The sequence below is a fragment of the Magnolia sinica genome, chromosome 15, assembly GCF_029962835.1.
Source record: "Magnolia sinica isolate HGM2019 chromosome 15, MsV1, whole genome shotgun sequence".
NCBI lineage: Eukaryota > Viridiplantae > Streptophyta > Magnoliopsida > Magnoliales > Magnoliaceae > Magnolia > Magnolia sinica.
This window is the reverse complement of record NC_080587.1, coordinates 9,349,149-9,376,582: the sequence shown is the minus strand read 5'-3', so window position 1 is coordinate 9,376,582 and position 27,434 is coordinate 9,349,149. Positions and strand designations below refer to the sequence as shown.

Sequence of the window (27,434 nt, the reverse complement as noted above, 5' to 3'; positions counted from 1 at the left end):
ACTGCAAGAGCGTGAAACACCCTAAGCTTACCGTCATTTCTTGACTTCCCTTTCATGTTAAAAGCATTTACTCCTAATGACCAAAATGCCCTCGTAGTGATTTCCATCTACCCTTCTTCAAAATTGGACTGTGTACTAAGTTAATCAATACGCTCTTATCGTACTGAGTAAATTCTGTTAGGCCCACCGTGAATGTATCTGGTCTATCCACGCCGTCCATCCGTTTTTCCATCTTATTTTAGGGGTTGAAACCAAAATTTAAGCATATCCAAAGATCAAGTGGACCATACTATAGGAAACAGTTGGAATAATGATTTCCATAGTTGAAATCTTTATGGGGTCCACCGTGATGTTTGCTTCTCATCCAACCTGTTCATAAGATCCAAAAAACATGGACGAAGGGAAACTTCCATAGTCCCTGAGAAATTTTCAATGGTAGATGTTCAATTCACACTTTTTCCCGAGGTGTGGTCCACTTGAGGTTTGTATATATTTCATTTTTAAGCTTAAGCCCTAACATTATCTGGTAAAATGGATGGACGGAGTGGATAAAATACATAAATCACAATGGACCCCACAGAGTTTACGCAGTACGCTTCGCGTACGGAGTTACTCAGTACGCAATCCGCTTCCCTCCAACCGCATCCCTCTCTCTCTCTCTCTCTCTCTCTCCATGAATCGATGATCTCCAAGCCGTCATGAGGCCCATCCATGATCTCCATACCCTGAATCAACGGACCAGATCTGTTTCCTCCCCTCTCCATGTCATCATCAACATCATCATCTCGGTTGGACTTGGGGGCCTTTGCATCCCCGAACGACGACAAGGCCGCCGAGTCCGTGAAAGTCGTTGAATGGGAGGATCTGCAGCAGGAGCTGGCGAGGCTCTGGAGCCTGTCGTCAGCGCTCAAGAAAGCTAAAGAGAGGAAGGATCTCCTCTCGCAGAAGCTTGAGTCCCTCATCCAGGTTGGTTTTCCTCTTCCATTTAAGGTTCGATTTCGAATTGTAGGGTTTCGAGGATATGGATTTTGTCGATGGAGGGTGTTGGATTGGATTCGCAGGTTCTAGGGTTTGGATTCTTGTACTTGCGGGCGGAAATTAGGGTTTGTGAGGAGAGGAAGTGTATGATCCTCAGCCCGAGAATATTAGCATTTCACTTGAGGACAAGTGGCCCCCGTGGTTCATTGATCATCACCGTTGGTCTGATTTGATCCTGGATGGACCGTGGTCTGTAAATCTCCCTGGTTGGAAGATCCTCTCCACCAAGCTTGGGTTTCTTTCTTTTTCAATTGAATGTGGAATGTTCATATGTTTCTATTCTCAACTTTCTATCTGCAGCCAGGTGTTGTTTGGATGTCTGTAAGCTTTTAAGTAGCAAGTGACTTTCTCCTTAAAGTCACTTAGGTGCTGCCTGTTTGGATGCAAGCTGTACAGGTGAGTAGGTTTATTTATTTATTTATTGTGTGGGTACCTGTAAGTAACTTACAGGTAAGTAGTGTATTCATACGAAACAAAGTCACTTATGCCCATCTTTGAGCCAATTCTTAGGCTAAGTCAACTGCAGATTCAAAACTCATGTCGGTCTTCTCCACTAATTAGGTGGGATGCACTTTTGGCACAATCAGCTGATGGGAAGGATCCGCCCAAATGCAGATACCTTCAAACTAAGCACAAGTCACAAGAATCACAAATAAAGCAAAACAATAACAAGAAATTTTCATTCATTTCCAAGGTGCCTTAATACTAATCATGTCAAACTTTTAACCGAGTTTTGAAATGTACAAATAAAGAAGATTCATAATGCCATTAACAATCAATGACTTGTTACAAAAATGGAAAAGTAATCAAGTGATGCCTACGGGATAAGAATGCTTTTAAGAAGATTTGATTGATTGATTATTGCATAACTAGCTTATTGATTTTACTAGCTAGCCATCTAAATAAGAGGCTTGGGCCTACTTATCGATGCCAGTTGTTGGGCTTGGGCTTAATGGGCTTGGGCTTGACCTTTAGATATGGGGCCCAATTCAACTTGCATAAATTCACTTCTCCCCCGCTTGAAAGAACTCGACTTCGGCATGTTAATGGCCTAATATTATTATTAGAGTTTAGAATTCAGGTGATGAAAGTCTGCAACTATGATTCTTGTGGCATCGGATAGAAGTCGTCCTTATTAATGGATGAGAAACTTTAGGTAACCACCTTGGCGTGTGGAGACAATTGGTCGTCGATAACATCAATGATCATGAGGTCAGAAGTGTGATGGCATGTTCTTCCATACCATTCTCAATATGCTGCCTATGATAGATGGAAAGATCTTCCGCATTGAGAGTAGGACTGATAGGTTAATTTGGTGGGAGATCCAAAACATAATCATTAACACTAATCGTCTTTATAATTTTGAATGGTCCCACATTATAAGGATGAAGCTTTTTCAAGGATATAGCGGGTAACCATTTAGGACGAATATGAGCCATAACCATGTCACCTTCCGCAAATTCGACAAAACAACGTCTTGCATCTATATGTTTCTAATAATTTTCATTACTTTGTCATACACTTGCTACATATGATGGGTGAAGTCATCAGATTCTACGCTTGGCCTCAACTCTATGGGTAGAGGAACCAACTCGACTAGAAGACACGATCATATACCTACCAGTTACTGCTTCAAAAGGTGACATTCCTATGGATCTGTTGACTTGAGTTATTATATGCAAATTCAGCCATGGGCATTACTAGGTCCCACATAGCTATATGATCGTAGACAAGACACCGTAATAACTTGCCTAAGCTATGATTGACCTCTTCCGTTTGACCATCGATTTGAGGGTGGTAGGCACTAGAGTACTAAAGCTTGGTCTTCATTGCCACCCAAAGAGTCTTAAAAAATAATTCATATTTGGTATCATGATCTAATATAATTGTCTTCGAAAGCCCATGAAGATGAGCAACTTCTTGAAAAGATAATTGAGCAATCTTGAGGGTGTTTTTTGTATTCGAACATGGAATGAAATGAGCAATCGTTGAAAATCAATCTACCACCACAAATACTGAATCAACTTTCTGAACCGTTCTTGGCAAATTCAGGATGAAGTCCATGCTGAGATCTTCCTAAGAGCGTAATGTGATTGACAGTGGTTGATACAATCCACCGTTTTTCTTTAGACCTTTAGCGAGCTAGCAAACCTTGCATGACGAGTAAATCTTTACAACATCTAATTTTAGATGATGCAAAAAGTATCTATTTCCAATGAAGGGGCTAGGGTCTTATCACGACCCAAGTGACCGCTACACACATCGGCATGTAACTCCCTCAAAATATACTCACGGATAGAAGTACTGGATAGGTAAAGCTGTGTCCCTCAGAATAAGTAGCCATCATGAATGCTGAAATGTGGGTGTCTTGCATGTTATCCACTAAGAATGTTTGTATAAATACTTCCGAAATCCTTGTCATCAGTATACTCATGCTGCATTTCTTCAAATCCCGAAATAGTGACAAGCATTGATGATAACAAATGTGCACGACGGCACAATGCATTAACAACTTGATTGTCCTTGCCACCTTGTGACGGATGATAAAGAAGAACTCTTGAAGGTGAGTGTTCCACTTAGCACGGTGAGCGCTTATCTTATGCTGAGATTTTAGATACTTGGAGTGCATTATTAGAGTATAAGACAAATTCCTTGCCAACCAAATAGTGACGCCAATGCTGTATAGTCTGAACAACAGCATAAAACTCCAAGTTGTAAGTGGAGTACTGCTGCTTCGCATCAGAGAGTTTTTCATTGAAGAAGGCTATTGAAGAAGGACAAATTCCTTGTGATTGAGAACTCCACTAATACCGATGTTGGAAGCATCGCTGCTAACCTCAAATACCTTTGTAAGGTTCGGAAGGTGCAAAACTGGAGCTTTGATCATTTTATATTTGATCCTATTAAACGCTCTTGTTGTTGCACTTGTCCATGGAAACTCTATGTTTCATGCAATCGTTAATCGAAGCCACGATGCCACTGAAGTTATGCACAAAACGTCAATAAAATGTAGGAGGTCATGGAAACTATGAACTTCAAAGATAATGGTAGGTGTTGGCTAATCGACAATGATTTTTATGTTGGTGGGGTCCACCTTTACACCTCGTGACGAAATAATGTAGAAGATCGTGGGTGTACTCATGAAGGTGCACTTTTTAATGTTATTGTAGAAACACTTGTGGCGAAGGACTTTGAAGATATGACTTAGGTGATTGAGGTGCTTCATCCTCTACTTACTATATGTAAGGATGTCATCAAAACATACAACTACAAACTTACTAATAAATAGGTATAACGTCCGGGTCATGACTTGATGAAAGTGCTAGGTGTGTGGCATAACCAACCATTCATACAGACCATCCTTCGTCTTAAATGCCGTTTTCCATTCATCACTTAGTCGGATGCGAATCTGGTGGTATCCACTATGAAGATCAATCTTAGAAAAAACGCTAGCACCCTGCACATACCCAACATATTACCGAGTTGAGGAATGGGAAAGTTGTACTAACACCCTGATCCATAGCTCAAGTGGTAGACTGAGTGAAAGATACCTCGTTTTAACATTGAGGTTGTGGTATCGATTCCCTAGTGGGGGTGGCTAACAGTGAAGTGTGAACTGACGGTGGGTTGTACTAACAAACTAATTAAAAAAAAGTTGTACTTCACTTTGATTTTATTAGTATCTCAGTTGTCTACACATGTATGCCAACTTCTATCCTTCTTGGGGTTGAGGGCTGGCACATGGGCTTCGACTCTCTTGTATGTAGTCATTTTTAGTAACTCATCAACTTGATGCTTCAACTCGGCTTGCTTGGCAAGACTCATTTGGTAGGCTGATATGTTAGGTAAGGATGTTCCGGGAACCAAATCTATGGTGTGCTGAATATTCTGCAATGGAGGTAACTCAGGCATATTCTTAGAGGCTAAATCTCAGAAGTCATGCAGCATGGATTTGACTTCATCAAGTGGTTCATCTTGGTCAGTAACAAGCTCCTGCACTTGTTTTGTGCCTAGGGTGAACATTATGCTTTTCTCCTTGCAGTTTTCCTTGTACTTCCGCATGTTGAGAACACGGGAGTTTAGAGGTGTAGAAGATGTCAATGATGGGGGCATAGATGGAGGCGACATATGCTGCAATATGCGAAGATGGATATGATGACCTCGCTATAGAAAAGTATGCATGCTAGCCTCATCGTCGCTTTGTACCTTTCGGTCAAAGATCCAAGGTTGATTGAGAAGGATGTGGGCAACATTCATTTGAATTATTGTTGTCCTCATATATGCCAATTTTAAAGGACACTAAATATCTCCGAGTCACGGGATTGGCAATGTCATCAACCCACACAACCTTATATGGTTTTGGATGCCATTAAGTTGACAATTTGATTCTATCAATCACCTCTTGAGAGGTGATGTTCATTGACTGCCACCATTGATGATGTCGTTAACCCATGCAACCTTGTATAATTTTGGATGCATTTTGGTTAGCAATTTGAGCTTATCAATCACTTGTTGAGAGATGATGTTTGTTCCACTGCCACCATTGATGATCATGTTACATGACCTATCCTTGCATTTTACCCACGTATGAAAGTTAGTGGTCTGTTGCCAATCTTTTGCTTCCTCACCTTCGATTGTAGGCGACAGACCACTAACTTTCATATGTGGGTAAAGTGCCAGGATAGGTCATGTAACATGATCATCAATGGTGGGGCCTTCACCCTCACCTTCGATTGTAATCTTAGCGGGGGGTGCTTTGGCTATGATGTAGGCTCTACATAGGGCTATTTCATCTTGATGCGCTCATCGTAATGCTCATGGCCATCTGGGTAGTAGGAGTCCTCATTACTGTAGTAATTGAGGTTCCTGGCTTGCAAATGCTCATTAGAAAAGTGCCCCATTTGTCTCCAACATCTCGTTGTTCTCATCATAGGGGATGATTAGGATTAGGACCTCACCATCTGGTGTCATATCCCTATGGCGTTGGTTGCCTTTGGTATGGATTATGGGTGGGGGTGCTGCAAAGGCTATGGTTGGCTTATAGGTGAAATCTACATCTGTAGGCGTAATTGAAAATGGTGGGGAGTGATGCAGGACATGAAAATTAAATATGATATGCGAGATTTCAGGCTTAAGATCACGTTAGTTCAGAAACAATTACACAAATTCCATATCCCACATGAAAGTCCAAACATTCAATTAAGGGGAATCTATGCGAGTCCAGGCCTACACATGATAGGGCTGGATCAATAAAAATTATGAACCAAACAATACTCAAAGATAAGAAATAATCATCCACGCATGCATAGTAATCAGTCCCTAATCCAAGGGATTCAGAAATTCCAATTCGGAGAACCTTAGGGTAAGAAAATTGGCAAATAACTTAGGGAAAACATAATCTAGGGCTAAGATTCATGAAAAACGGCTATGAGAGGATAAAAGAGGATAAGAACCTGAGCCAAAAGACGATCCCGCGTGTGGACAACAACAATGGCCAGACGGACGTGTGTGTGATCCGGCCGCACGTGTGTGGGGCCCACTATTCAGAAAAAGGCCACCTTGGCCCTGGTCGGCCAGGGATGGTCTCCAAAACCCCCAAATCTCAGCTCGATCCGATGTACGGTTTGTGCGTGGTGCTCCGCCGAAGTTTCAGCTCGCCTGTGGGCCGAAATCTGGAAACCTGCTGTAATGAAGAAATCTGATGCAACAAAAGGACGAATTTGAAGTACGGATGGTGGGGGAAGATGGAAAAAACGATGATGGAGGATGAGGGTGAATCGGGGTCGATGTGGCTTCGCACCACAGTAGTTAACCCTTCGAAAATGGAGGGCTTCGCACCCACTTTTGAATTCTTCCATATCTCACGAAGAGAGCAGAAAAATAAAGTAGGAATTTTTTTATTAACTTCAATGAATCAAAAGAACTACAAGGGGTGCCTATTTATAGGGAAAATCCCATACCCCAAAACTCGCACCATGTGTGCAACCTATTACTTGGTGATGAAGTAAACGAAAATAAAAACCAAACAGAGAAATCTAAAGCGTTCACAATGTTCTAAATAATAACAATAAGCAAAACCTAAAATATGAAATCAATTCGACGAGTGGGCCACGATCATGAGATCCCATGATGAGATTTTCTTGATTATCGGGCCCAATCTTTTGAACCAAACTTCGTCTTCTAGGTAGGAGGCCCTCTCTGGACGTCGTCATCAAGACAGATCGATGGTGGGGCCCTCCTACTCCGTGCGTACGTGCATAGGTGAGGTGGCGTGTGTGCACGTATGTGCGAGATGTCCCCATCAGGGAGGTTGTCAGTTGCCTTACGACAAACTTTGGTTAAGATGTGGATTTTGACCTTTCCTCACAAAAGATTCCCTGACTGGAGGAACAAAGCATCGGAAAGTATGCTGTCGCAGTTGTTGATCAACTCATCAAGCCTTTTGTTGAACATTGTCAATTGACTCAAATTCATACATGACCATCGGTGTTGGATTTCTTGGCGTAACCCTGTCCGATAACTATAAGTTGTTATGTGGTTTGTCTCTGTAAGTTTACAATGGACAGAAAGCTTATTGAACTTCTCAGTGTAGTCATCCATCAATAAATTTCCTTGTTTGAATGCAAGGAGCTCTTGGAGAAGAGTATCCATTAATCTGAGGGCAAATACTTACTTTCCAGCTTCTCCCTTATGTCATCCCACCTAGTAATGGCAAGACGACCCATGATGAGATTGTTGTTGTAAATGGTTTGCCACCAGATTCTTGTTGGGCCCTTTAGCTTGCCCTTCATAAAGGCCACTTGGTGAACATCATCAATGTTGTACCATACAAAATAATCTTCAAGCATTGTAATTTAGTCGACAAAAGCCTTTGCATCAAGGCAACCCATGAAGTCCGGAACTTTAATTCATACTTTCTTGGTGATATTGTCTTTTTGGGGCATCTCTATTGGGGTGTCATGGGTGGGCTCTCTTTGCAAAGAGCAGTTGAATGGTCATAAACATACTCTCGAGGATGAGTACCATTTTGATTCACCGAAGGTTCTGGCTGGAACCCTGATTGCGGATTTGGGTTGCCATCAGGATCTCCGGTTGAATCAGGTTGCTTTCCACATTGTTCTCATGTAGTAGGTCAACAACGGTTTCTAGGTTGGCTATCCTTGTGAATAGTTATGTGATACAATTGTCTTGTTGATGATTAGTAAGCCTCCCTTGATAGATGTGACCACCATGGGCAGACATCGTATCAAAGGGTGATGTTGGCTAAGAATATGGGGCAATTTTTGGTTTAGAACAAAAAATTGTTATTGGATTGAGATTCTGGGCTGTTATTGGGCTTTTAATGGGGGCTGGATTTGGACCGGGATATGACCGATTTTTTATGGGCTTCTAATGGGTTGGTATCAAGGTTGGATTTTGGGTTGTTAATGGGCTGAATTAAGGACTGGATTTTGGACTAGAATAGGGCTGATTTTCTGGGCTTCTTTTGGGATGCTAGTGGGCTGAAATAGGGACAGAATTTGGAGGATGGATGGCTGCCAAAATTTTGGTAGTCTACTCCTGTTAATTGGACATTTTGGGTTTTGTAAAAGAAAAAAAAAATTAAATGAATGGGGGGTAGGAGAGAGATGCAATGAAGACAGTAAAAGAAAAGATGCAGAATTTTATGATTAAAGAACCTGAAAACAGAACATTGAGATTGTTGTTGATTCATAACTTCAATCCAGCCCTTGGAACCCTCTTTGATACCAAATTGGTGCAGCCAATTGACGGGAAAGATCCTGTCCAAACGTAGGCACCTTCAAACTAAACACAAGAATCATGAACAAAGCAAAACAATAACTAGAAATTTTTATTCATTTCCAAGGTGCCTTGATACTACTCATGCTTGGCCCTTAAATAAGCTTTAAGACCTACAAATAAGGAAGATTCATAATATCATTGACAACCAATGACTTATTACAAAAATGGAAAATTAATAAATAGATGCCAAGGGATATGAATGCATTTAAGAAGATTTGACTGATTAATTATTGCATAGCTAGATGAATGATTTTGCTAGCTAGCTAAATTGGCGGCTTGGGCCTATTGATGGACTAGTTGTGGGGCTTTGCACTGGCCCATGGATCTTGGGCCCAATTCAACCTGCATCAACTTTTTACTTGGTTGTGACCCATCCAATAAATTCCCAGCTAACATGACCATTCAACAGTTCCTGTCTGTCTGCAAGCATCATTCAATGGTTAGGATCTTTTGATAAGGGACATATTTGGCCATGGCACATCTTGTGATGGGGCTGATCACATCGAGCAAATAATAATTTCTGTTTGTTGAGTTTGGTCCCCTCATTTTTGTACCTTTTACTTTATTTTATTGAGAAGTAAAACATAGGAGCGATTTGATCTCACTTTTTTTAGCTTGAACAATCCATTTGATAGCTACTAAATCGATGGTTAGAATTGCTAAAACGTGGACCCCATTTCTGTAATGAAATATTGGGCAAGCGTCTGTATTCCAAAGGCACATAGACCTTTGATTAGGCCATTGAAATATATTTTGTTTGGCAATCCATTTTTCCAACGAAAATTGGATCCCCACCAAAAAAATTTGGATTATTGAAGCCATGGACCCCACTTCTATAATGGAAAATCTGAGCCATTACTTTTCAATGGCACTTTGACCGTTGATTAGATATCCCTAACAAGCTCCAATACAAAAAGACAAAAATGCAAAAGCCAGGCCCATTAACTCATTCTCCAGGTGAACTCGAGGCCCATTCTCTTTCTTCTCCTTCTCTAGTGTTTTAGAAAACCCAAATCCAGAAATAAGCAACCGTAGCTGTCATTACTTGATCTCGGAGAAAGAGGAGCAGCAGTGGTGGGGCTGCGTCACCAATGGCTACATTGGGCGGCAGCAGCAGTCACTGGGGAGAGAGAGAGGGAGCGAGGGACCGGGGAGACCGTTGCCGTAACTAACTTGCTTCATGTTTTCAAAATGTAAGATTTGTCTGTGAAAAGGTTTTTTTTTTTTTTTTTTGAAGGATGTGACTTACAGGTTATAACTCACTTGCAGGTGAAATTTCACACCCAAGCACCACTTTTTAGTGAGTTACGAGTAAGTCACTTCCCACTAATGGAACCAACAGGCATCCAAACAACCCCTAAATTGGAAGGTTACAATTGTGTGGTCTAGGAGTTTTGGTTGTGGTCTATATGTGGTGGTGCCTGACAAACCAATGGTCCAGATCACATAAACCATGGCCTCACATCAACCATGGGCCTAGTTTATACAAGCTAAAAACCTGGGCATCCCGTGCATAGTTTCCCTCTGAAGGTTTGTTCTGAGCTTCAGAAGATGTACTGCATATGTGGGCAGCTAACAAGATTGTTAACGGGATGGACCTGGCAATGGATAGGGAATGCCCCCGGAAGTCTCATGGGTTGGATGATCATAACCCTTTGACTGGTGGTCTAGATATCAACCAGCAAGGAGAGAGATGCAGCATTAGTCCACAATTCATGAGAAGAGGCAAAAGATCAAGTGTTTAGTATCTTCCAACCTGTTGACTTTTTGGGCATGATCTGTCCATGGCGGGGCCCATGAACCGTTTGGGTAATGGAATGTTGGGTCCCTCTTGTATGGAATTGTGTGCCTCTGCAAACTGTGCATTTGCTGAGGTGTGGTCCATTGATTACTCTTGAAATAGAAAAGAAAGCCCAATTTACAGAAGTTGCAAGTTAAAGCCTTAAACTTTCTTTGAAGCAGTATGAAATACTTTGTAATATAAGTGATGACTTGAATTATGCATTGCATTGCCATATCCAAATTGCAGAACATGATCTGGGTAGCCAATCCAGTTAGTTGGGATAAGGCTTGGATGATGTGTTGATGATGCTGTGTCGAAATTGGGATTTATTACATTGTTATGGTTCAGAAAATCAGGATTTGAAATTGTAACGGAACACATTATACGGAAATCACAAGTTGAAACCCTAAAGAAATGATACGGAATCACTGTGCTTGGTCTACTTTTATTTTTGTTGTTGTTGTTGTTGTGTTTCCTGTTGTATCTTTAAAAAAAAATGGTGCTCGGATTTTCAAAGTAGGGTGTGCATCAAAATTCAAACACTTATTTTACTTAGAAAATGGGAGAAAAAAGCAAAATGAATCTTCAGAAATGGCCAGTTGGAGCTAATTTTTCTTCAGAATAATAGGAAATGTCAAATTGCAATGGCTAGTTTTAATTTCCATAATGTACCTTTTTTATTTAAATATGTTTTGTTATTCTTTTTCGTTTTTGGTTTTTAGGAGATACTTTTGGTTCTGATTTGGAATTAAGGCTTGCATCATAATTATTGCCTGTTCCAATTTGTTCATACTACAGTTTTTCTAAGATTGGGAAGGAATCAAGGTATCTTATTCTAAGATTGGGAAAGAATAAAGGTATCATATTAATGTCGGCGTAAGCGATGCTACGGGATCTCGATGCGTGTCATCGGAGAGGCTTTTCGATGGCTGTAAAGGTGTCAGGATGGACGTTTGAACGTCAACACAGAAGTTGATGTCCCTCATTGATGTAGGGTCGATTGAAGCAGGTCCCTTTACTTCTCGATATACCCTCTCTTCGTCTAAATGGGGTCCACTAAAGCTATCCGACACCGTTCCGCTCAATCATAGCCCTTTATTCGTCGCGCACCCGATTAATCAACCCAACAGACCTGACCGTCTTCAACACCCTAACCTTACCTCATCTTTCTTTCCCATACCTGCTCCACATAACCCATCTCTCTCTCTCCAGGGCGACGATTTCTCTCGTGAAGATATGACAGAAAATCTAATTTCTGACTCTGCCTCATCCATCCCCACTTCTCCTATCAACTCCGCCTCTGCTTTCAAGGACTGGGTTGATCTGGGCCCCCTAACGCTGTTCCAGGAAGAGTCCTCTATGGAGGTCATTGTTGTAGAACCTCTCTAGATGTGCTCAAATCTTCCTCATCAGCACCAGGGTAATAATTCCATGGCTTCGTTGGAGGGGAAAAGTAGAGAAGAAATCTACAAGGAAATCCACGAAAAGAAATGGATCAGAGAGAAATGTGGGTCGTTCTTTGGGCCTTTCCTTCGACAATAGAGAAGAAGAATACACTGGTCTCTTCCAATACATTGAAAACAGGGGCAGGCCCCTTCTCCTCAGAAGATCCTAGTCAAACATGTCCCCTGTTCCGTAGTAATAGAGAGCTTCTCCGTCTTCAATCTTCTTCGGCTATTGCGGCTTCGTCTTCGGCCAGGCATGGTAGGAAGGGTACTCGGGGCAGTTCGGTGCCCCAATGATTGTCCTCTCCTGGAACGTTAGGGGATTGGGCTCCAGACAGAAGCGGAGCCTGATCAAAGGCTCTATCAGGAGAAAGCATCCGGATGTTCTTTGCCTCCAGGAAACTAAAGTTCCGTTGTTCTCAAAGAAACTCCTGGACACGGTTTGGGGAGATCAGGATGCTGATTTCATCTCTCTGAACGCTATGGGCTCCTCTGGTGGTATTCTTATTGCTTGGAAATCTTCCAAGTGGGACTTACAGCTTTCGCTTTCTGGGGCCTTCTCTAAAGCAGTCATCGTCTAAGATAAGTCTTCTTCTTTCCGTTGTATTGTGATTTCGGTTTATGGCCCTACTTTCAACTCTTTATGGTCTAATTTCTAGGAAGAACTGACTGTCATTAGACAATCTTTCGCAGGGCCCTGTTGCTTTGTGGGTGATTTTAATGTGGTTCGCTTCCCTCACGAGCAATCTCGACGTCAACGTTCTTCTATCGCTATGCAGTCATTCAACGACTGGATTCAAGCCCACAAACTGGTTGATCTCCCCCTCTCTGGTGCAAAATTCACTTGGTCTAATGGCCGCAGAGCCCAGATTCAATCGAGGCTTGATAGATTTCTTATTTCATCAGACTGGATCGAGGAGTTCCTGTCTTTGTCTCAGACGGCCCTCCCAAGAACGACCTCTGACCACTGGCCTATCCTTCTCTCGGTTATCGATGATGATTGGGGCCCTATGTCCTTCAGATTCAATCCCTCCTGGCTCAGCATCGATGGCTTCCACCAGAAAATTGTGGAGTGGTGGTCCTCCTTCCCTTCGGACGGTTTCGCTGGTTACAATCTCATGTTTAAGCTTCGCATGCTTAAGGAAAACCTAAAAGTGTGGAAGAAAGAGGTGCTTCAGAAGTGAGAAAGCGAAACAGAGGCTCTATTCGCGGAGCTCCATCTGATCGATTCTGGATTGGAAGGCAATGTTCCCTCCCTGGAGATAGTTTCCAGGCATATTCAAGTTATTCAATCCATCTCTTCTAGATCCCTGGAAGACGAACTATCTTGGAAAATCAAATCGAGATCCAAATGGATTTCTGAGGGAGATAAGAACACTAAATATTTCCACAGCATTGCTAACATGAGAGCTCGGGCTAGAGCTATTCACAGTATCTCTTGTGGATGGGAGACAGGTTGATGACAAAGATGAGATCTCGGATGTAGCGGTGCTCCATTTTTGCTCCCTTCTATCCTCTAAAGGTTGGCTCAGGCCTCTCTTGGATGGAATCCCTTTCCGCTCCCTTCTCAGCTAGGAGGTTGAGAGGCTGGAGGCTCCCTTTGTGGTTGATGAAGTTAAAGCGGCTATTGATTCGATGGGTGGAGAGAAATCCCCGGGTCTTGATGGATTCCCTATGAGCTTTTTCCACGCCTTCTGGGATATTTTTTGCCCGGATATCATGAATTTCCTCAACGAATTCCATGCTAGGGGCAAGCTTTCTAAAGGAATCGGAGCTTCTTTTATTGCCCTTGTTCCTAAAGTCCCTGGGGCTTCTTCATTCTCTGACTTTAGGCCTATAAGCCTCATTGGCAGCCATATAAAATTCTATCCTTACGTCTTGCTTCTGTGATGGATTGGCTGATATCCAAGTATCAAAACGCCTTTATTAAAGGCAGGTAGATCATCGATGGCGCGCTGATAGCGAATGAAGTTCTTCATACCTATCATAGGGCTGGGATTAAATCTGTTTTTTGTAAGCTCGACATTGAGAAGGCTTACGATCATGTGGATTGGGATTTCCTCCATTATATGCTTCTCCGGTTGGGTTTTGGCCAGAAATGGAAGACGTGGATGAAGGTGTGCGTTGAATCGCCTCACTTTTCGATCTTGTTAAACGGAACCCCGAAAGGTTTCTTCCCTAGCTCGAGAGGTCTTCGTCAGGGTGATCCTCTCTCCCCTCTTCTTTTCCTGGTGATTGCGGAGGCCTTATCCCAGATGCTGCTTAAGAGCCAAGGAGCTGATTTGTTCAAAGGCATCTCGATGCCAGGGGTTGACTTGCCGATTTCTCATATTCAATTCGCGGACGATACGTTGATCACTTGCGAAGCGGACGCTGAAGTCGTTGATAATCTGCACACAACTTTCAGATGTTTCGAGGCTGTATTTGGCTTACGTATAAACATGGCTTCAACGTCCAAAGAGATGAAATCAATGTCTCAACGAATTCCATGCTAGGGGCAAGCTTTTTAAATTTATGGAATCAATGTCTTAGATCTGGAACTAAGCTCCTTTGCCTTAATCTTAGGATGCTCTACTGCCTCCTTCCCGACACTATTCGTGGGCCTTCCCCTTGCCATTGGCTCTCCTCCGATTTCGATGTGGGACAAGGTGGTTGAGAAATTCCAAAAGACTCTGGCCAGATGGAAGTGCAGACTTCTGTCTATGGGGGGTAGACTCACATTTATAAAAGCTGCTTTGTCTAACATCCCTATATACTTCATGTCCCTATTTCCCTGCCCGTCTGCTGTTTTGTGTCGGATCGACAAGCTGAGGAGGGATTTCTTGTGGAGCGGCAACGAAAACCAGAAGAAATTTCACCTCCTCGATTGGGAAGAGGTTTGCCGACATTTTCGCGATGGTGGTGCTAGCGTTAAAAACCTGAAGGTGACGAACAAGGCCCTCCTTGGCAAATGGATGTGGAGACTCGGATCGGAACCTCAAGCTCTGTGGAATATGATCGTCAAAGGGAAATGTGGGTCATCCTCGGGAGGTTGGTGGACAAGGGACTCTTCCGCTTACAGGGCGTCTCACATCTGGAAAGGAATCATGCGCTGCAAGAATCCGGTGATTGAGAATGTGGTTTTCCAGTTGGGAAATGGGTCGTCTATTCGGTTTTGGGAGGATCGATGGATCGAGGATAGAAGCTTAAAGGATAGCTTCCCTGCCATTTATTACCTTGCAGTCAAGAAAGACAGCCCTGCGGACAACTTCTTCTCTTATTCGGAATCGGGTGTGGTTTGGGACATCAGTTGCCGTAGACACCTTCACGATTGGGAGGTCCCTCTCCTTGTTGATCTTTATCTCTGCTTATCCACGGTTACTCCCTCCCAATCCGAGCCTGATCAAATCCTCTGGTCCAGAGATATATCCTCCTAGTTCTCGGTCAAGTCTCTCTACGCTGCCCTTATCCCCTCCTCCCTCCCCACCTCCTCGATACCCTCGTTTATATGGAAATACCCCGTCCCCCCAAAATTCATTTGCTTTGCTTGGCTTGCATCTAGGAACCGGATCCTCACTGTAGACAATTTTATGAAAAAAGGTATGCAGCTCACCAATATATGTCTCTGTTGTATGGGTTGTGATGAATCTGTCGACCACCTGCTCGTGCACTGCCCTTTCGTCTCTCAGATTCGCCAGGATTTCCTCTCTCACTTCGGCGTCATCGACTGTGTGCCAGAAATTGCTTCCTCTTTTCTCGCTTATTGGCACGGCTTCAAGCTCGGTAAAATCACTTCCAAGGTTTGGAAAATAGCTATTATGGCTATCTGGTGGGTAGTTTGGAAGGAGAGGAACGTTAGGTGTTTCAACAACGTGCAACCTTTGGCCGAAACTGTGGGATCGAGAGCGAAGCATCTTCTTATCGAATGGGGCTCTACTGTTCCTCTTCTTAAAGATTTCCATTTTCTTCTATTAGGCTTGTAGTTTTCTCTTTTCCCGTGGTTTGGATCTGCTATCTCAGCAGGCCCCTTGTATCATTTTCCCTTTTTTATCTAATATATTCTCGTTGCTTTTAAAAAAATAAAAATAAAGGTATCTGACCAAAGTAAGATGTCTGTATTATTTCAATAAAAATCATGGGTTGAACTTGCAATCTCTAGTAATTGTGTTTTTCTTTTTCTTTATGTCCTTGGAAAAAAAGGACCGAGTAAGTAGTTTTCTCTGTATATGTGTTTTTTTCTCTTTCTTTTTCTTTCTTAATTTTATGGGCTTTAATTGATTAGTTCTCTGGTTAGCGGGTCGGCAATATGGTGGGCAGGTAAGATCAGAATCGCTGCATCAGTCCAATGAGCTTGAGGAGATGCGCCAAAAACTGGAGACCCAGAAGCTAGTGATGGGGAATCTGTTGATTCACTCGAAAAGCACATCAGAGGATGTTAGGAACCAAAATAAGCAGCTTTGCCTCAGCATCAGATCACTGTTGGGCGCTGGCAAAGCACTTGCAGTAGCTTATAATCAGCTGCAGGTAATTTCTATTTAGTGTTGGATCCATGATTACTAACATTGTGAGCGTTTCTGGGTTAATGCATGGGAATGCAATACTGGGTGACTTGGTCATTTGTTTTTGTTTTTTTTTTTGTTTTTTTCTCATTTTCACCTTTGTTTGTACTTTTATATGCCATGGTTTCTTCTTTAATCTTTCAATTCTCTCTCTTGGGGTCATCATTTTTCGCTATACTTGACTCCTGCTACCAGAGGCATGGGGATTTGATATCAGACCAAAAACCTTAGTAAGACTTATCACGAGTCCTTGCAGTGTAGTATACATCCTTTGCCGGTGTAGGAAAGGTGATGAAATCCTTTCAATGAATTGCACAATCGCCTCAAACAATCACACAATTTAAAAGGAGTGCCACAAACAATCACAAAATTGAAGAGAGGATAACCTTCGATCATCATCTCCCCCATCATCATAGCCTTCTCCCAGCTATTTAAGGTTGGCTTTCATCTAATTATCTTAGCCCTATCCTAGCTATTTGAGGTCGGCTTTACAAATCCTATTTTGCCTGTCCTTCTTATTTAAAGGCCATGTCCTTGGTAAGCGAACTAGCCTTCATATCCTTTCTAGGTCTTTCTCTCATCCAAGTTCTTTTAGGGCCTGTTTGGTTTTCCAATTACAACTGTAAATGGCTGTAAATGGGTAATGATTACTTTTGTAACCATGTGGCGACATCACTTACATTTGACTACAACGATGATTTTTCTACATCGTTTGTTTCACCTAGAAATTACTATAAAAATGGTAGTTTTTTAGTGTGAAAATGTAATGATTACAATTTCCTTTACCTATTTCCTTTACAAGTGTATTTGAGTTTTGATTTACGAGCCATAATTTATGTTTAAACAAACACTTGGAAATGATAATGATGACTTATTTACTTTGTATTACATAGGAAATTTAAAAAGCAAATAGGCCCACAGTCATCCAAACGACCCCTAAGTTGTAATTGGATTACATGTGTAAAGCGTTTACAGCCTGTCCTATTTGGCTTTAAGCTGTAAGATGTTTACAGGCAAACAATTGTCTGTGTTTGGATAACCTGTAATTAGTTATAGCCTGTAATTGGGTATTCACACACAACAGAGCTTGGAGTGATAAATCCTTTAAAAATCTTCAAATGATATATAAAGTCTTCATTTAAGATAGATCATTGGGATAAGCCCAACTCAATAAAGCCTAGCTGATCCTTATGCTAAACCAATCATTTGGTGTGCCAAAGAAGTAAGCCCACTAATTCAAATTTCCTTTTGTGATGAGAAACTATTAAATATAAACAATAAACTATTAATTCACATGTACATGCAGTGTACCGGCGATGTGTATAGTGTGCTTCACATGTACGATGGCCCCCACATATGCCGGCCACCCGTACATGGCCACATGTACAATTAGACATGTATGCATGATCAACACATGTACAATGGGCCATACATGACACAGAGGTACATGATACAAAGAGAGGTACATAAATGGATTACAAAGCGGGCCATATACGATCCATCTATGGCAGGACTATAGATGGATGACCCCACATGTACAGTGCACCAGAATGTGATCATTAATTCCTTGAACATAGATAGATGATACACAGAGGGGATTATTGTAGGTTCCACATATACAACGGGTGCTATCTACAATGGGCCATAAATATAGAATTGTCTATATCATCGAACCATTGGTCCAACTGTTGGAACAAGGGGAGGATGGGATTGCCGAAGCTGTAATTTTCCATGCATTGAACAATTTCAAAAAATAAATTCCTTGCCTGCAATCTGTTTACCTATTGATGCATGGACATGTGATGGCCTAACTCTAGATGCATGTATAATCAGGATAACGAGATTCAAATAAATAAATTAATCAACCAATTGTTTTAAATCAAATGGATTAGGCAAATCTCAATATAGAGATGAGATCATTTCATTAGGATCATGCCCCTTAGCATAAAATCACATAAATAGTAGAAAGGAAGGACCTAGGGATATGAGGATATCCCAGATCTAGCATAAATCAGTCCACGGTCAAGTTTGGATCTGATTATATTGACTAACCATCCCTCTTTTCCGTTGAAACCAAAAGGGTATGTCCAGAGGAACGAAATGGGTGAAGAAGGGAGGGTTTGAGATAAGAAAGTACGAGTCCTTTGTCATCAAAAGAAAAGAAAACAGATGATTTTTACCTTTTCCTGCACCTCGAAGATCTAAGAAGAAGGAAACCTAAAACCGGGGTAGAATCTTCAACACCCAAGGGCCAATCCTGAAACCCTAATTTCTTGATAAAAGAGGGAACAAAAAAAACATAAGAACTCTTATTCATTCTAGGTCAAAATAGGGTTTCTCACGGTGTATATATAAGCCCTACAAAAAGTAAAAGTGCACTAAAGCCCCTGAAAACTAGGAAAATAACAAAAGACGAAAAAATAAAACAAAGTGTACTAAAGCCCTTGAAAACAAGGAAAAGAACAAAAAAAGGCCTAAAAAACTGAAACACCGGCACGACGGTGTGAAATCCGCCCCATGGGCCTGCGGTTGAGGTACAGTCATGCAGCTACTGCACTAATAGCATGTCAGAAAATGGGTTCGATGGACCTGATGTCCATTCACATCAACTCCTCTGCTCCGGTATTCTGTCAGCGATGCCTTCTTTGGTACACTCTAAAGGTTGCACCACTGATGTCCGCATCAATTCTCCCCAGGTAGGAAGAATTTGCCACTGGCAAAAGTGAACACCTGTATCTCTCAAGTAAATCGGGGTCGATGCACTGCAACTCTGTCTCTGTGATCCAAGAGTTAGCTGTAACGGGCCTGTTCCTCCATTTGACTAGGAATTTCCGGAAAGCCCGGAGTGAGTGGAAACCGCCTTGAAGATCAAAATTTCCTCTGTCTCGTCTCTTCTCAGTGTAGGTGGAAGAAAAGGTAAGATGGGTACAAGAAGGTTATGCTGTGGCCAATGTCTATATATGGGGGGGGGGGGGGGTCTTGGAAGAAACAGAGAAACCAATAGATAGAGGTGATGACTTGTGATAGGGAACTAGATCTTCCACATTAAATGTGGAATTAATGCCCGTGGTAGCAGGGATATCAACAACATAAGCATTAAACCCCAACCTTGTCACAATTTTATGTGGGCCTATGCTACGGGCATGAAGCTTCTTCATGGATCCAGGTGGAAACCGATTACACTAAATATGAACCATGATGTCATCTCGAGGTTGAAATTCCCTAAATCTCTTGTGAGTGTTAGCAGAAAGTTCATAATGTTCATTACTTGAATTCATCTTCCTCCTGATCTCGCTATGCAATGCATGTATATGCTGGGTGAAGGACTCCTAACTCCGAAGATCGCTGTGGGTAGCTATGTGGATCAAATCTATGGGGGCTCGAGGTCGAAGACCTAAAACAATTTTAAATGGGCTCATTCCTGTGAACCTATTTATTGAAAAATTATATACGAACTCTGCTGTGGGAAGAACAATGTCCCAGGTCCTATGGTGGTCTCCAACCAGACGTCTTAACAAATTCCCTAGGCTACAGTTCACTACCTTTGTTTGACCATCCGACTGGGGATGATATGCTGAAGAAAATTGGAGCCTCGTACCCAAAAGATGCCTAAGTTTTCAAAAAATAACCAGTGAACCTAGTATCTCTGTTAGACACGATGGATCTAGGTACTCCATGAAGTCGTACAACCTCTTGAAATAATAACTTAGCAACGTGGGAGGCATTTGAGGTCTTATAACAGGGTAAGAATCGATCAACAATCACGAGTATGAAATTGTGCTTACGAATAGTCTTGGGAAGCCCAAGCACGAAGTCCATGTTGACATCTTGCTATGGGGCATGTGGAATTGATAAAAGAGTAAATAAACCTGTATTTTGCTTCCTCTGCTTCGCCAGTTTACATGTCCGACACTGCCCTAAAATCTTAGCCACATCTCGCTGGAGATTTGGCCAATAGAAACGATCAGACACAACGGCAACTGTTTTATCTTGAGCAAAGTGACCCGCCATCCCTCCGGCATGCAGCTCTCAAACTAGAAAATCATAGAGCTATATGCGTGGGATACAGAGCTTGCCCCATCTAAAAAGATATCCATCTGTAAGGACGAATGCCGCACTCCTCTAGGGCGTGTCACTAGACAATGATGTATAAATGATCCCAAAATTAGGACAGTTTGAGTACTCACACTTGAGTTGCCCAAAGCCTGCAACTTCAATACTCATGGACTGCAACATCATGATACGACGACTAAGCACGTCAGCAACTTTATTCTCTTTTCCGACTTTGTGCTTAAGCACAAACGTGTACTCTTGAAGAAATTGTGCCCACTTGGCATGCCTTGGGCTCAACTTCTTTTGAGAGCTCAAATATTTCAAGGCCTCGTGATTAGAGAACATGACGAATTCTTACAGTAATAAATAATGTCGCCAATGGTGCAATGATTGCACAACCGCATAGAACTTGTTATTAGTGGAGTAGCGTTGTTTAGCCTCGTTTAGCTTCTCACTGAAAAAGGCCACAGGATGTCCCTACTGGCTTAACACTCCACCTATGGCAATTCCTGACACATCACATGTTACCTCAAAGACTTTGGTAAAGCCAGGTAGACGCTTAACAGGCGCTTCTGTCATATTCTTCTTAATTTCTAAGAAAGCCTGTCCTGCGGCTTTAGTCCATCGAAACTCCCCTTTTTGTATACAATTTGTGATGGGAGCCATAATCGAGCTAAATCTACGGATGAACGGCCGATAGAACGTAGCTAGGCTGTGAAAGCTTCGCACGTTGTGTATGGTACTTAGCTTGGGCCAATTGACAATGGCCTTGACTTTCTTAGGGCCTGCATACATACCCTCTGACGATATGACGAACTACAAGAAGATAACTTGGGAGGTTAAGAAGGAACACTTCTTGAGGTTCGCATAGAGCTTTTCTTCGTGTAAGGCGTTGCAGACCTGCCTTAAGTGCTCGATGTGCTGGCTAGGGGACATACTATAGATGAGGATATCATAGAAGTACACAACTAAAAACTTACCCATAAAGGGTCGTAGCACCTAGGCCATCACCCTCATAAACATACTTGGGGCATTGGTTAACCCAAAGGGCATAACCAGCCACTTGTACAACTCGTCCTTCGTCTTGAAGGTAGTCTTCCATTCATCTCCTTGGCGAACACGAATTTGGTGATTACCACTCTTGAGGTCAATTTTTGAAATGATAGTAGAGGTGGCCATCATGTCAAGCATGTCATCAAGCCTTGGGATGGGAAACCGATATTTGACAGTGATCTTGTTTATGGCTCTACTATCGACACACATGCGCTACGTGACGTCTTTCTTGGGTGTAAGAAGTGCAGGCACGGTGCACAAGCTCAGACTCTCACGAATGAATCCCTTTTTAAGCAATTCATCCACTCTCCTCTTCAACTTGGCATGCTCGATGGGGTTCATTCTGTAGCGAGGGAGGTTTGGTAGGGTCGCCCCTGGGATGAGATCTATGGCATGCTGAATGTCTCACATCGGTGGAAGTTCGTTTGGAAGGTCCTCAGGGAAGACATCCTGAAACTCCTCTAGGACCGGACGAGCCTCCTAGGGTTTCCCCATAGCAACCTTGGGTGTACTCTTCCTAACATGCAAGCCGTACACCAGTCCCCGCCTTGGTCTCTCCCTCAAACTCTTTAGCATCTTATGATGTGGAGAGACTTCGATTGAGGCACCCTTTGACTCTTAGGACCGCCTGGGGACGTAACATCTTTCGCTCCTGTGGACGATTTGGGAGGGAGCGGGCTCAAGTCAAGCTTCTTTTCTTCATCCTTAAAAACACAATTATTCGTACACTCGAATATTGTGACATCTTTGTCATAGAGCCATGGCCTACCCAAGACGATCTGACCAACGTCCATCGTGACTACATCACACCACAACTTGTCCTTGTATGGTCTAAACCAGTGTTTTAAATATCGATGATATCAGCCGATATCTCCCATGATATATCTTGTATCCCACCTATGCGATACGAAACGCACAGGTAGTGCCGATATATCCGACCTATTTGATCTAGAGAGCATTTTCGATTTTCGATCCATGTTTTTGTTGTAAATCACATTAAACTAGTGCCAAATTGTTACAAATATATGATTCTTCATATTTTCCATTAAAAATCATGGATTTAGAACTTCGATTTTGAGATTTAGGAGAGATGAGTTAAGTTGTGGAAAATTGAGAAAAATCAAAATTTATCAATTTCTCGCAAATCAGTTACAATCTTTGTATCCAAACACAAAATTAAACATGTATGTAACCCGATCTAATGATTCTTCTTTTGCTTTTGAATGATTGCTTGTGTTTCCATACATGTCTTCTTATGTTTATAAATTATATGAATAGACTCTGAATATACTTGCATCAGTTCAATTGGAAAACGCATATATTAGGACCCCATATAAAGGAAACCTTTATTATGTGCACTTTTTTTTTTTTGTAATGTTTTGATTTCTAAGTGTGTATTGATGTCTTTTTTAACAATCCCTAAAGTTTCATTGAAAAATTTAACCAATTTCCCAATGTTCCAATGTTTCCCAACAACGGCGATACATTACGCGATACAACCGATATATCGCATACGATAATCGATATGTATCCATATCCTAAGGGCGTGTTTGGGCGGTGGGATTAGAAGGGATCATGTGGGATGCGATTCAAAAAAACATAATTATTACCCATGGCAGGGTTTGTCCCCTGTTGTCATGGGATAAGATTAATTACATGTTTTATTGGTAATACGGTGGTACATTGAATGGATATACCCACCATCATTTGAAATTATTGAGAATAACACGTGTTATATCTAAACCGTTCATTTGTTTTGTAACCTCATTTTATGGCATGGGTCTAAAAATGAGGCAAATCCAAAACTTATGTGGCCCCAAAGAAGTTTTCAACGGTAAGTATTCAATCCATATTGCTTTCTATGGTGGGGTCCACTTGAGCTTTAGATTTACCTGATTTTTTGGCCCATGCTCTAAAATAATCTCGAAAAATGGGTGAACGGTGTGGATATAGCCCACACATCATGGTGGGACCTACACAACTTGCTAATATTGAGCGAAATTGGCACGGGACCCAATGCAATTACATCTAAACTAATTCCAAGCTTTTCAATTTTTCCCAAACATGGAGTGGAATTGGCACAGGACTAGATGCAATTCCATCCCTCCTAATCCCTTCTAATCCCACCGCCCAAACACGCCCTAAGGGTGTGATACATTACGCGATAACGATATTTAAAACATTAGTCTAAACTCAATCGGAATAAGGCATCACTGGGTTACAGTGAGGGATGTCGCATCCACCCAAGAAATTCTGTATGGGTTGGGGTGAGGGACTGGCTTCAACCCTATGCAACTCAAAGTTACTGGGAAAACTACATTCTCACAGCTCCCGCTATCTATGATCACTTTGCAGCTCTTTTCTCCGCACTTAGCATAAGTGTGGAAAATTGTGGTTCTGTGCCAATCTTCGCTTTCCTTCATCTGCGTTCCCCTACATCCCACAGGAGACCCCACTTGAGCCCGGTGTGAAAATGCCCTTGCATTAATCATCCCTGGTGAGGAGTCTCAAACACGAGACTTCCCGCTCTGATACCACTTTGATGTAAGACAACTAACTACTTGCTCTAAAAGCTTGAATTGATAGAGCATGGCGAATCAATCCCTTTATCTCATAGCCCAAGCCCCACATCCCATGGGTTAGGACCTCGGCTGAACCCCCCTCGTGGGCCCCACATCAAATGGGTACTGCCTCACACGAGCCACCCGCCTCACAGGGGCGAGGCCTGCCTTACACGAGCCACCCACCTCACATAGGCCGCCCACCCCGAGTGTGCCCCCCCATCCCACAGGCCACCCTACTCGAGCCTGGTGTGGAAATGTCCCTGCATTAGAAATGCTATTAACCTTCAATGGCCAAGACAATAAAAAAAGAGGTTCCCGTTCAAGTGACTTTCGATCTTGAGGTAGAGATGAGGCTCGTGATCAATTAAGAGGAAATGAAAGAATCTAGTCAAGGGATCATGCTCAGCGAGACAAGAACTCGAGATCCTTGAGGAGAAGCGACAAAAGCTATGAGGAAGAGAAGGATCTGGGCGGCGATTCGTTAAAGAATATGCCTTTCATATATCCTGAGATGATGCTTCTCTCATGAAAGAATGCTCAAGAGTTACTACAAGTTAGGGGGCTAAAGGAAATCGAGAGCCTGTCTTGCAAAGGCCCTCTTCTCCAAAACCAGCTCGAGACTAGTTCAAGTTTGAGGTCATTCTCGAGGAGACGTCCTAATCGAGACCAATCTCAATGGTGTAGGGGACAACCTACTAGCCGTTTTGACTTTAGGCGCAAAGATCCCTTACCCTGCTCTCTTTCGACTTTCAGTGATCATCCCATTGATAGTTTGATGGTCCTTAATGAAGGTTCTCGAAAGGGAAAGATCTAGCCCATTTCTCTGACTATTTGCATGAAGGTGATTCCAGTGTTTGGATCCCAGCTGGTGAAGGAAGGAAAAGAGGTAGCAACAAGCCCCAGAAGAAAACATTGGATTCGCCATGTGATCTACCAACCCTCTTTGTGGACCATTTCCTTGAAAAATGGATGGAGCTGCATTTCTCCCGAGTTTTTGGAAACTTTTGGAAGGCTAGAGAAGTCATTATCCCTTAGGTTAAAGGCTCAATCTCTATCAGAGGCTTCGCTTTTGTGAGAATAGAAGAGGAAGATGACTTGGTTAGAAACATTAAAGGTTTCAATGGACAGAAATTTAATGGGAGAAAGTTTATTTTATTTTATTTTGAGTGATAACAACCACTTTATTAGGAAGCTCACAAGAAGCGAGAAAAGAATACAAGTAGACTAAAAACGGCCAAAACGCCAGCCTAAGTTGACCCTACGAAGATAGCCTAATCCTCCATAAGAGCATTAATCCTCCTAATGACGTCCACATGACGATTCCTAAAGCAATACTCATCCCTAGCCCCCCAAATAGATGACCACACCACCACCATGATAAGGAGTCTCCACATGGCTTTCCCGGCCCTACCTACACCACCATGCCATGCCTAAAGTAAATCCTCCACAGATCTTAGTATCACTGAAGTCGTGCTATAAAAAGAGAAAAAATGACTCCACACCTTAGCGGCTAAGGAATAATGAATAAAAAGGTGATCGAGCGACTCTCCATCCTTTATGCACATAAGGCCTATGTTAAGAAGAACCATGGCCCTTCCCTGCAACTGCAAGTTATCTATAGTGAGGATACTCTTCTAACCCAAAAGCCAAACAAATGCCGCAACTTTGGGTGGGTTCCCGTAGGACTAATGGTGGAACGGGTGAGGCGGGTGATCGGGAACCTTAATCAAGCTAAATGACGACTTCCTTGAGAATGACCCATTGAGGCTTTTCGACCAAACTATTAAGTCCTCTTGGTCGATGAATTTGACTTCGAAAAGAGTCTTCAAATGGTTTATGAATTCTCCCATACTTTGTTTTTTGATAGATTTCTTCAACGAGGAGCCCCAAACCACTGAACCCCCTGAAAAAGAGAAACAATCCGCCACTAAAATGGAACGGTCAAGAGCTATACGATCGTTGCCAGGAAATTGATCTTTGAGCGCTTGGTTTCCACACCGAACATTAACCCAAAATCGGATACGACGTCCATTAGCCATCGAGAAGGCAACACTTTGATGTACAATTGATTCAGTGGATGACACACCTCTCTAAATGGCAGAGGCTTTGTAGAGAGAGGATCGTTTGACGAACCAACCACCATCATGGGTGCCGTACTCAAGAGTCAGTCAACTCCCTCCAAAGTCTACCCCTCTTGACCCAAAATCTCCAAATCCATTTACCATGTAAAACATTATTCATGTCTCCCAAAGGTTTAATGCCAACACCCCCTCCTGAAAAGACTTGCAAACATCTTCCCATCTAAGGAGGTGGAACTTCTTCCTTTCACTGACCCCCTTCCAAAGAAAATCCCATCTCAACTTTTCGAGCCTGTCCACCACCCACTTGGTGCATTTGAAAAGAGATGTAAACTACACGGGCATATTGGAAAAAGCCACCTTAATTAGTGTTAGATGTCCCCTTAAAGAAAGGTAGCGACACTTCCACGACACTTCCATGAGGTTAACTTCCTCTCAATCCTCTCGATAACTTTGTCCCAAAGATGTTTAGCCAGCTTCCCAACACAGAGTGGTAGACCAAGATGCGTAGAAGGAAAGGCGTCAAGCTCGTAACCAAAGGAGGTGAGCCAAGAGCTAAAGTCTGGGAGAGAGTTAATGGGAGAGAGTTAAGGGTTCAAATCACCCATTATGGTCTTAAGGAGGTGAACCAATAGCTAAAGTCGATGGGGGAGGAGAGCAAACCGATTGCGGCCTCCCTTAGAACTCCGATTCTCCCTACTCCCATATCTCCTCTGACGATGTTGCCTAAGGGATCAAAGTCTCTTGTAGGGATTCCTGTCTTTGTCAAAGAGGCTCTTCTGGGACTCCACTGGGCAAGGTTCTGTATCTGGGTTAACAGGATGACAGTGGTGCTAGAAGCCATTAGAATGACGATCGGGGAGGTTTAATTCTTGATCATGGTGATTAAGGAAGGTGGTCAACATGTTTCATCTCAATCTTGGGAAGCTATAGTTGTTGGTGATAGTGGTCTCTCTGCCCTCCTTCTTAGTCATTTCCCGTAGTGAGGGAAGGACGACCACCGTTTTCATACTCCCACGATCCATTCGTCAGGGCAAATCTCATGTGTGAGGTGAGCTCTCCCAATCTAGCTTGTGTGG

General features: G+C 42.5%; 1 protein-coding gene across 3 annotated transcripts in view; it reads left to right on the top strand.

Annotated features, from left to right (window-relative positions):
• The first annotated feature begins 615 nt into the window (after nucleotides 1–615).
• The window catches only part of LOC131228177 (vacuolar protein sorting 38-like), a 52,386-nt gene continuing 25,567 nt past the window's right edge, over nucleotides 616–27,434 (top strand). For 2 of the 3 annotated variants that reach the window (XM_058224028.1, XM_058224031.1), the window contains exons 1-2: nucleotides 616–966; nucleotides 16,366–16,572. In XM_058224028.1, the coding sequence (XP_058080011.1) occupies nucleotides 763–966; nucleotides 16,366–16,572 (411 nt within the window). In that variant the 5' untranslated portion in view covers nucleotides 616–762. The remainder of the gene's footprint in view (nucleotides 967–16,365; nucleotides 16,573–27,434) is intronic. The other variant, XM_058224032.1, reaches the window with a different exon arrangement.